The 12,109-nt window shown below is 33.3% G+C and overlaps 2 protein-coding genes across 1 annotated transcript in view; both read left to right on the forward strand.

Moving 5' to 3' along the window:
* Erich1 (glutamate-rich 1) overlaps positions 1 to 12,109 on the forward strand; it is a gene marked incomplete at its 5' end in the record, with an annotated part of 52,793,804 nt that overhangs the window by 31,761,797 nt on the left and 21,019,898 nt on the right.
* Sgcz (sarcoglycan zeta) overlaps positions 1 to 12,109 on the forward strand; it is a 1,078,171-nt gene that overhangs the window by 887,284 nt on the left and 178,778 nt on the right. The window contains exon 3 of the mRNA NM_001108875.2: positions 11,195 to 11,296. Within this exon, the coding sequence (NP_001102345.2) occupies positions 11,195 to 11,296 (102 nt within the window). The remainder of the gene's footprint in view (positions 1 to 11,194; positions 11,297 to 12,109) is intronic.

Consider the following 12,109-nt stretch of genomic DNA (forward strand, 5'->3'; position numbering starts at 1 on the left):
AAGCAAAGACTGACAGAACAACACAGTCTATCACCCTCCCTACAAAAGGTCTTGAAGGAATTGTGGGCTCAGCGTCTTCTAAAAGTGTTTTTGTGAAATGTGATGTCATTAGTTCAATTCACAAGTTAAATATGAGGGGGATAATCAAAGGAAGAAGAAAATATCTAAAGAAAGAATTGTGCAATTAGCCTGTGTCAAGAGCTTGAATATTAGGCAGGAGGCAATGTGGTCAAGAGGTAGTGTTAATCTGTAATCAACCTTTGAGAATATTGTATTCTAATTCTCCAATAGTGTATCTAACTAAAAAGGAAGAAAAGACAGGATGAGGATAAAAGAAGGGGAGGAGATCAAAAGAGAGGAGAGATAGTGTCTAGAAAGAAAATGAGGAGCTAGAAAGAGAGAGGATGAGCATGTCGTATGTGACCTGATACAGAGAGGACTCTCCTGACCTTTCTCTAATGTCACTCACATACTGTTCCCTCAGCAACATCACAAAAGAGTTGAACACCTTTAAGTGCCTTGTCTTACATTCTTTTGCTGCTCAAGTCTACTCCTCTTCCTTCATCTCTTCTTCACACATCCTTCAGATTAATATGAAGAATATCCTAATACACAACTTATATGAAGAATGTACAGGACAAAAGCTTTCCCAAGTGAAAAAAACTCCTTTAAATTAGTTTATATGAATAATAATCAGTTGTTTAAAGGTTTTGTGTTCTGGAAATACTCTACGATCTTTCCATTGCTTTGAGAAACAGGTCTAAACCAAAGAAGTATATGGTAGCAAATGAGTTAGTTAAAAAAGAATAGATATGAATGAAATAATGGAAGGAATAAGAGATACTATTAAAAACATGAATCAGAAGAATGACCATTCAGATTCTTATGTAGAGTTATGTAATTAGATTCCACTTACAACTTCTAGTCCTGTCATAAAGTGATTAAGTGAAATAGAGGAGGCAGTCTTCTTCTGAATCATCAGCTTACCCACTCATTAACATTATTGAAACATTAAACCTTGCTTTAGTGATTCAAATACAGTGAGGAAAACGATTGGTTCAGAACTTAAAAAGGTTTCTTCAGGAAACCTGAAGGAATTCTGAGACAATGATTTAGTAACTATTGCTATCTGGAGCACCTGTTGCTTAAGGTCTTGCTCTTAATTTAAAGGCCTAGGGATGGGGCCAGGAGGTAGCATGAGAACTTAGTGTATATAAAACATTGGCGTTCAAGAATCAACATCTACATATGAATGCACAAAATTTTGCTCAAGGTAAGATGTGATTCTCCTTTTACCTAACAAAATAAATTGTGATCACTGATACATGTGCAAGCATATACACGTGTATATGCTAACAGGAAGGCAGATATACAATACACAACCAGAAGCATCCTCAGGACCACACCCCCTCTGACCTTTTTTTGACAATAAGAAGTAACACCTATTTTTTTTTATTAACTTGAGTATTTCTTATATACATTTCGAGTGTTATTCCCTTTCCCGGTATCCGGGCAAACATCCCCCTCCCCCCTCCCCTTCCTTATGGGTGTTCCCCTCCCAACCCTCCCCCCATTGCCGCCCTCCCCCCCACAGTCTAGTTCACTGGGGGTTCAGTCTTAGCAGGACCCAGGGCTTCCCCTTCCACTGGTGCTCTGAAGTAACACCTATTTAATAGGCAATGTTGTGTAATTTTTTTAGCCTATTCCAAGGCTTGAGGGAGACTGAACTGAACAGAATGAAAGACTGTGTATACCCTCTACAGCAACACTTAAGGAGATATAGGAATTAAGCACTCTTTTATTCTCTTCTTTCTTGGGCCTTTACTGCTTTATTCTACAGCATGTTCAATATGGTAATGCATATTTTGAGTTTCCAAGTGAGAATTCAAGCAATGGTTTCTTAAATTGGTTTGAAAATGGGTCTTTCTTATCACTGAATACAATTCTGGCATACTATTAAACACAGTTGGAAGAGACACTTATAATAGCAAGCCTTTGGGCTGCACACACTTATTGAAATATTAACATGTGGAAATCCTTCAGTCACTCATTTGGCGATGACAATTTTCAGGTAATATAGCATTATTATTTACTTTCATGAAATCCAAGAAACCCTTTGCAGATGCCCTATTTAATACTACAATGTTCATTTTGATACCATTACATATAACCTAATTTATTCTTCCATAATCTGTCTCTACCAAGACGACTGGTCATTTCTAGGATGCAACCTTAATCCAAGGCATAACTTTCATGTGGATTACAAATTTTACTATATAACACATATTAGAGTTTCACAAAGAAAAATATTTTCCTAATGGAGTCTTCTAAAGATGTCTTACTGTTAAAACACATTTGCAAAGGTATTATATTATTTATTCTAACTATTCCTGCTGGGACATAGAATTATTTTACATAGATTTTTATATGCACAATGTTTCATTTATAATAATTTAATTTTCTAAATCTGTCAAGTATATGCCAATTTTTGAGAACATTTTTGGTTCTTTACGTCTATCTCATAGAATGCGCTAAGAACGTCATTTTATACTGTGTTAGATGATTGTGACTCTAAATGGTTTGTCACATTTCCATTTCTTAAAAGTTTTTCTATTAAGCAGCTATGTTTACCATGTTAATAATCAATTATTTCACAATAAATAAAGAAAACGCATCATAGAGTAGTTGGAGAAATATTCAATACTTTTGAAAATAGATTTTAATATATTCCTATTAGGATTTCCATCCCCAACTACTTCCAGAGATCCCCAACTTCCCTACTCACACAAACTGACACATTTCCTTTCTTCTGTCATTAGGATGCAAACAGACATTTAATAATAATCATATAAAATTCAATAAAAAATAAAAGCAAACAAACCACTGTAGGACAGGATTTCAACAACAAAAACGAGCAAACAAAAGTAAAAGAGCTGCATTCAAAGCTTAAAAAAACACATCCAGAAGCAGAAAGAGACATATTACCCATACAGAAATCCTTCAAACACAAAGCCTGGAAACCGTAATACCTATGTAAATAACATATAAGGGCAGAAAAAAGACATATAAAAGAATTATGAGACAAAGAACCTCTAAAACTTCCATTGAGTTAATTTTCTCTTGTCTGTCTACTACTGGACATGGATCCTGGTCCTCAAGTGGTTTGTATACCCAGTGAGAGGACATTGGAGAAAACTTTTCTTTCATTTGTGAGCAGTCATCAAAGTGGACAGAAAAAGATTTTTAAAGTAAGAGGGATGAAGCCCACTGATTAATCAAGGTCTTTGAAACACTGTAAAGCCAATGCGCATATGAACTCAGAGAGACTATGGCAGTTTGCACAGAGCCTGCACAGCTCTTGAACTTATGGGTCCCAATGCTGAGTAGGGAAATGGACTAAAGCTTACATACATCCCTAACACAGAAGCTATGTCTAATTGATATTTCAGTATTTTAAAGTGATTGCCCGTTAAGAAAAAGTAATCCATGTACCTGAAGGAATGTTGGTATAATTAAGTCATGTGAACTAACCACAATAAATATTGTCATATTTTAACACACAAATATATCTTATATATTCTTTCATATATCAACACAAGAGATCAATAAACTGTTTAGTTTGAGCAAGAACATTTTGGAAAAGAAAAAATGATATTTTGGATGATAGAGATCTTGGTAATAACAATACCCTTTAGCAATGTTTGAATGCAAAAGAACTGGAGGACAAACTTCAAATTTCCATATGTATCAATTTGCTAGCACAATACTATTTATTTCTTAATTATATGTAAAAATAAGTAAGCTAATTGAACTGAAGAAAAGTACATGCATACAGCAAACATCATCATAAAAACATTCTTATAAAGCAGCTGTCAACTTCTGTTTGTTTTCCCTCCTGTGCTTGCAGCAAAACAGCTCATTAAAATGTATAAATAACATCAGCAAAAATAAGTGAGAAAAAGAAAATGCTTACCCTTCTGATAGGTTATTTCTCCTCTAATTAGGAACTAGAAATGGAATGTACTTTATCAATACAGTTTACATTCATGAATGCATAGCGAAAGTTCAAATGTGATTTTTATTTTCCTTTAATAAAGCTTGATATTTCCTTTACCATGAATTATCTTTCAGTTTATTAAAACCAGTATATTTTAGTATTTCACAAATAACTATCAAATTAGGCTCTGATTTCAATCTATTATCACTTACAAGCTTACTTCTTCATATACATTGAAGGTTGCAATGAATGATACCATTAGTGTGTCAAAACCATAAGTTGGATACCTAACTCCCTTCTAGCCTTGTTATGAAATGTATAATACTAGTTATTTAAAAGACAATGTTTGCCTCTAAAAAAATGTCTAAAATCTGTAATTCACTTTTTGTAATTGCTCTTTCTCTCAACTCTCTTTGAAAGTGCTAATAATCCCCTGCACTGGGGGTTCAACCTTGGCAGAACCAAGGGCTTCCCCCCAACTCAGGGGGGAGGGGTAAGAGAGGGTGGATGGGAAGGAGGAACACCCTTATGGGGGAGGGAGAGGGGATAGGGGGCTTATGGATGGGGAAGGGAATAGCATTTGAAATCTAAATAAAGAAATATTCCCAATTAAAAAAAAACAAAAACAATGCATGCAAGCATTCATAAAAATAAGAATGTGTTAATAAATAGCCTATTATTGTATATGCATATTTGATTAATAGACACAGGTTTTGTTTGAAGCACCCTATCAATAAACTGGCCATGCTTACGTTACTGTCTCACTGTTAATGTTTTGTCATGTTTTAACTCTACTGAGGCACTAAGGACCCTTTAAACCAGACTGGACAAAGAGATTAAAAATGTTGTGGACAGGAAAAGTTGTTATGAAATTATTACACAGTTTTGGATGTAATTTTTAAGTACAACTCATGTAATTAAAATATTCTCCTTTTGATAGTCCCATGTAGGATACTGTTTTGCTGCTCTCTCATAAAAAAAAAAAAATTCCCCAAATAGTATTTTATTGCAAGACATGGCCTATTAATTTAAAAAAATTAAAAATACATGAAAATTGGAACTTTAAAAATCAGGACATGAAAATTGTGCTAAAGATTAAAGGATACTATAGAAATCGTTTAATGATTAAGAACACCGGATAGCCTTCCATAGGACTTGGCTTCAACTTACACATTGATTCACAACTATCCATGAATTTATATTCAGACGAATTAACACCTCCTCTGACCACTGTACCTTTGTACAAGCAGACATGTAATGCGCATATGTAGAAAAAAATAGATATGTGTGTGTTTCAATAAAGAAAACAAAAAATTTAGGTCACTTAGTGCTTGAGGTCAATAATATCAAATTTGTAAGAGTGACTTAAAATTAGCATTTCTATTTTTTTGTTGTTTTCAAGAAAAAAGAGCTACAGTTTGCTGAACATTCAAATACTTAGGAAATTTCTTAGCTTTTGTCCTGTAAACTTAACTGTTAAAAAGTGTATTTAAGGTAAGAGGCCATAAACAAACTGACCATTAACCTTTTCAGAAGAGATAAAATGCATGTAACTTAATGAAAATAGAAATCATAAGAGAAAACCAACTCATGGTCTTCCGAAAGGAACATTGCCAAAGAGTAACTCATTATATTTTGCTGTACCTGGAGATCAATATCTTGTTCAGACACCATCAAAGATGCTTCCTCCTGAAGTAGATTGAACAAATACAGAGACTCACAAATGAGCAATGCACAGACTGAATCCTAAATATAACATCTTCATCAATTCCCTCTTCTCATAGTTTAGGGATCTATGAGAAAAGGGTGGAGGATAAGAGCCAGTGATGAAAGGCATCTAGGTAACAAGGCCTCTAAATTCAATGAGACCGATGCACATATGAACTTACAGACATTGTGGCAGTATGCAGGAAGCCTACACAGGTCTGTCAGATGGTATGTCGCTGCTCAAAGAGAAAGAGGGCACAACCACCCATCCCTAAACCAGAAATTAACTCAAATTGGAAAACAATAGGAAAGGGAAAAAATTACGGTTTCCAATAGTTATCTCAAAATGTTGTTGATGTACTTAGCCATTTGTAAATTCAAAATATATTGATACTCTAGGACTCTCCAATCAAAACAGCAGTCATCAAGTAGCAGCAGGTGATTTACAGGGCCAACACAGGTAGTGCTAACAAGAATAAAACTTAATTATCTGGGGCTGGCACATCCTGTAACCTACAAGAAATTCTGAACTCTTTAAACTCTTTAAGTGCTTGTGAGGAAAAAAAAGAGAAAATTCATACTCTCTCACACACAAACTTAGTGGATGAAGCAAAACAGGCTGCAACAACTTTAATTTTTTCCTTTAGTCATTTTATATCTCCTAAGACAAGGTTCTTTATGTAAGAGAAATAATTAACTCATTTTTAAAAAAAAGATAAAATATTACACAAAGGAGAGTTACCACAGGATTCTTGATTATAAGGTCAAAGAAGTAGTATTTAATTTATCATTCCATAAGCTCATTATAAATTAAAGCGATAGTTTTTATGGAATTAAATTACCACTCTGTGTTCTTGACCTTGCATACCAAGGCCTGTGGCTTCCTCCCTGTACCTAGTCTAGAATGAATGTTTGACCATTAATTTGTTCCAAACCCATTTTTCTTCCTAGTGCAGTTTACATGCTTGTAATACATGAAAGCTCGTTGAACTATTTTTCTAATCCTATACAGCCTTTACTACTATGCAAAGAGGACACTTGATTCTAATTTTCAGTTTTCTATCAACTATCTTATTTTCTTAAAATTATTTTAATCAGATTAGGAATTCTATCAAATCATTACCAAATATTATAAAATCATCAAGTTATCTTAGCAGCCTTATTTCATGAAAAGTTCGTCTTCATGTTGATTTGTAATAAAGTTTTCAAATAGAGTGGGCTAATACTCAGGAGTTAATCATACCACACTACAGGCAGAAAAGATCTTTCTTTACCCAATCACATAATGTCAGAAAAATTAGGAATACATCAATGAAAACCATGAAAATGCATAGTGGAAGCAAGAAGAAATCCTGGGATGAAGCCTCGGGGTCTCTATCTCTCCACGAGTCAACCATCACAATCATACAAAGCAATGGGCCATCTTCAGGAAACTCACACACCCAAAGCAGCTCCTCCAGCATGGCATCTGCCAGAGTTTCTCCAACTAGGTCTCCCATATGACCTATTTTTACTATCCCATAGACTATTACAAATGTAATCTAAGTAGGTTTAACACAGAGTTATCTGCACAAACATGTTTTGTAGTAATATGTGCAATGCCAACTTATTGTATTATTATCTGTTAGAGAGATATAAACAAAATATGACTCGTATACACATAATAGTTTTATTTTGTCCTAAAGAATAATGAAATCCTTTGAATGAAAGTGGCTAAGTGTGGTATCTCGTATTGTCACAAAAGATAGACTTAGAAAACCAAGTATTACATTTTCTCTCAAATATGAAAATATACATGACATAAAAGTAGGAGCAATATCTGAGCAAAGGAAGCAGACAAGCAACACCAAGGGCCAGGTGGACAAGGAGGAAATGACATTTGATTAATATGGCTATATACTACTTGGGTTTTTGTGAACAAAAATGTTTTTATGAAACTCATCACTTATATAACGAATATATACCAATTTAATAGTGGGAAGAATAAACATGTATGATAAAGAGATGAAAATTTAAAGTACAAAGATGGTTGAGTTGCATGAATGTAACAAAACCAAGCTAGAAGCATACAAGAGAGGTATGCTAGCTTCTATTATACTCTGGTGTTTGGCAATGTCATCCTCAAGAGAAATTTTTTGCATTTGCCATAAGGTGTTGAAAGGACCAAGATGATAGTGAATCAGAAACTTGGCAGTAAGTATATACAGAATTTCTGATAGTGGGGAGAAGGGCAAGTAGATTTTCTTAGCATTTCATAAATATTATTGGACTTAATAGAAGATTTAGGATCAGGCAATCTATCATATGCTGAACATGGATATATAATAGAGAGTTTAAATTCAATAACACCATGTAGATGATACGAAAAGTGAAAAATTATTCAATTTTAAGAGCAGACAAAATAAATATAAAGTGAGATAAATAAAGATATGGTGGAATATTCTGTTAGAACTATAGCATTCTGTAAGAATTAGTACAAATTCACACAGGGGAATTCCATTTGAAGTAATTTACATGATATAATTAGTTAAATGCCTAGGATCATAATTTTATCACAAAAGAGAAAACATACTCAAATTAAAGTTGAAAGATTTCTACAATTAAACACATATGTCATAAATAGCAGTGTAATTTTTAACGTTACACATCCAGTTTTCTCTTTTTCATTATGTATTAAATTTATAATGATTATTATTAAAGAATTTTAAAATAAATTTAGAATAAGAATTACATTTGTGATAGGATTTGCTTTTTTTTTTCTTAGAAGTTGCAGAAAGTACATTTGATATTTCCACAGAAATGATGGAGAGCATTTCAGAACACATCTTTTTCAGCAGGCATTTGAGAATATATATAGATACTGTCAGTGAGGTTTAGCCAAGAAAATCCCTGATTTAAAATATTTTTATGGTAGTTATTCTAGCTATCTTATCTCTCTGGATTCCAGAGAATTCTGCCTGTCTTCTTAGCTTTGCAAATAGTATTAGTGTCTTCTTAAGCATCATTATAGCTACAGAAATCCCCTCAAATTCCCTCACCTTGAACAACATAAAAGACAAAGTTGGATTTTCTATTGATAAAGTTTTCTTCACAATTCTCACATTTAACTTACCCATAATATTACTATATTACTATTTTTAAATCTCCACTTGCTGTGTTTCCTTTTCTTTCTCTCACCCTAAAGACATCTGCTTTAGCACTTCAATGAGAAATAAACAGAAAGTGTCATTCATTTATTAAGGAGAAATAGACTTTTTCGAGGAAAATAATTTTTTTACTACCTAAGAATACTACATCCTTATGGCTTTCTTTTTCTTTTTCTTTTTCTTCTTTATTTTTTTAAATGTAAAATGTCTCCTGTCTCAGTTAAACGGGAAGTGTATTGTCATCATCATAGTTTCTCACTGATAATTTTTCATATAAAGTTACTCATGTTCAGTTGGTTTCCATGCAAGGCACGGGTGTCCTAGCTCTGTTTCTACACTTATCTCAGTGAATTCGTTCCTGCCTAGAAAGTTTTAGTTTAATTCATTAAGGAAGTATTTCTCCTTTCATGGGAATACTGAAGTTTACCATTTCACAATCACTTTCTAAAATTCCCTCTTCCTCCTTCCCTCTTCTAACACATCTTCCTCTTTCACTTTCCCTCACTATTGTCTCTAATTCATTCTTCCTTACTCTATTCCTAGGGGATTACTTTCTGCTACTAAAATCACGAGGCTGTACTACCCCATTTGTCTTTTTTCTACTTCTAGAAGGTAAAAGTTTATATCACTATGCTCTCTCTTGATTCTTCTTCTATGATAGAGCAGGGGAAGGAGATAGCCCACCAGATAAATTAGTCAAAATGTGTGATTCAGAAGTGTGAAGACTAGTGTTTGCATCCCAAGAATCTATACAAAGGCTAGGTGTGCAGAGTGTTTTACCCTAATCCCAGCAATCTGGAAGTTGAAACAGAGGAGGCTTAGGCAAATTCTACTACAGCCAGATTCTGTAAGTTCCAGTGTCACCAAAAAGAGAAATAGTACAAAGATGTGCCAACATATGTGTATATGCATATACACATATGCATGTACACACACACACACACACACACACACACACACACACACACACACATATTTACCCAGGCAAAATAAATACTTATCTAGATGTATGTAACACCTTTCCCTGCCTGCAGAACTAATCCTTATTCAAAAAATTCTCTCTAATTTAAAATATATATATATATATATATATATATGTATAAATATATATATATATGTGTGTGTGTGTGTGTGTGTGTGTGTGTGTACATTTTACCTAATAGTTATCCTCTTGATAGATTCACATGTGCCTTAATCATGTATCACTTCCAAATTGCTTTCTACAGATGTACTGGTTGATTATTCAGAATGTGTAGCAAAGCTACTCATGACATTTACCTACAATCTTACTATTCCTTGTTATAAGGTTTTACTCACGATTTTGAAGGCTGGAATATGTGATACCTAATATTTTTCTGAGTCATGAAATAAAATGACTCGTCAGGCCTATACATGTTTCTTTCATGACACATCACATACTTATCAGAAGTCCTATGTTATTAACAGATTTTAGCCCTTTAAAATAATTCTGCTGGATATACTGTTCTAAAACCTATTATAAATTATCTCAGTGAGCTATTTAATTACTATTTATACTTCCTCTTTTCTTAATTTCATTTATGAATGGCATATTTAGCATCGCAGTCACTGTTTCCTTCCAGGGAATGTTCTGAACACCATATATTCCTAGCTGTTTCCTCTCCAAATATTCCTAATTAGACATCCCAAACATGAGCCAGAAGCAAATGTCATAAAATGGCCACTGTCTCTCCACAAAAAGTAGCTTCCTGTTTTTTGTATTGTTATATAGCTGGTTTCTTACTTGTTTACTATAGATGGGGTGCATTTTTCAATCCAATTCAACCCGGATTTAATTCTGTCTCATCGACATTATTTTTAACTATATCAAGCTCCCCAGAATCAAATGTTTGTCAGGTAGAACATGTATTTCATCATGTTTTTTGTTCAGATGAACCAATGCCAATTATTAATTAGTGGTGAAAATTATTAGACAAATGGAAATGTTGGGTAAGCCTTATACTTGTAACAATATCATTAGGACTCTACAAATGTTTGCTAATAATCACATAACTAATGTCACATCTAACCAAGGGTTGAACTAATACTGAGGAAAATATTTATTCACAGATAAATAATAGTTTCATATAAAATTTAGAGGACCTATCAGGTTCTTTAGCTCCCCTCCCCTTAGCATGCAAAGTAGTGTCCTCTATTGGATACAAAAGGCTGTGATCTTTCCGGTCTCTTGTTTTTTCTTAAATCATCGTGGATTTGAACTCACTGTTTTTTGGTTTTTTTTTTTTCAATTTAGCCCTAAGAAAATTTTGGCCAGATACGCATTCTCTAATTAACCTAAAAGTGAACTATATTTCATTGCTTGTAGGATGGTATGGGAAATCTGAGAGTCACCAAGAAGGGAATCCGACTTGAAGGTATATCTGAGTTTCTACTGCCATTGTATGTGAAAGAAATTCATTCCCGAAAGGTATGTGATATGGCTTCGGCTTACTCTAACATAATTTAGAGTTCATGTTTTCACTCAACAGAGGAGCATAAAATGTCCTTGTCTCCTTCCTTTTGCATTCAATTTCTTTAAGCTAAAGATGCATTTGAAGAAACTAAAAGAATCAATTAAAGAACAATAGAAAGAGTTAGCTTTAAATTGACAAATCAGAAAGCACTTGATCTGAAGCTCTTGGATGCTTTTAGTCTAGGAATCATGTTCCTCTTAATCACCTGAAGTTAAACGCAATGGTAGCCTTTGAAAAAGTGCTGTATATAAGTTTTAAATAATTTTTTTCAGGAAGCATACATGTGGATAAATTATCCATTTAAAGTATCTTACATTTTCACCTTAAACGTAAAATGCATTTCCAAGAAGAAAAAATTTGAATATAAAAATCAAATACATTATTTTAACTAATGCCAGAATATTTACCCTTTGGAAAATGGATTCATTCTATATATTTTATCACCTAGCTGCATGCTAAAAGGAAATAAGGCTGAATCTTAGTGATTGCTCATTTTGACTTAAGATGGTTACTTAGAAGGTAGCAAGTAGTCTCTGGTATCAGCATTTTTCCAATCTATCAGAATTTTTTATATGTATCCATGGAAATGAATTTATTAGAATAGAATGAAAACATTATGATTTGAAAGTGACAGAAATGAAGTTGCTTCATATAAACTTGTTGTATATTAAAACAATGTTTAATGTTACCAACATATTAGAAAATTTATACAGTAAAATTACATTTAAATAATTTCTCTTAAGCGTTTTTCCACTAATATCAAAATA

This window comes from Rattus norvegicus, chromosome 16, assembly GCF_021556685.1.
Source record: "Rattus norvegicus strain SHRSP/BbbUtx chromosome 16, alternate assembly SHRSP_T2T, whole genome shotgun sequence".
Lineage (NCBI taxonomy): Eukaryota > Metazoa > Chordata > Mammalia > Rodentia > Muridae > Rattus > Rattus norvegicus.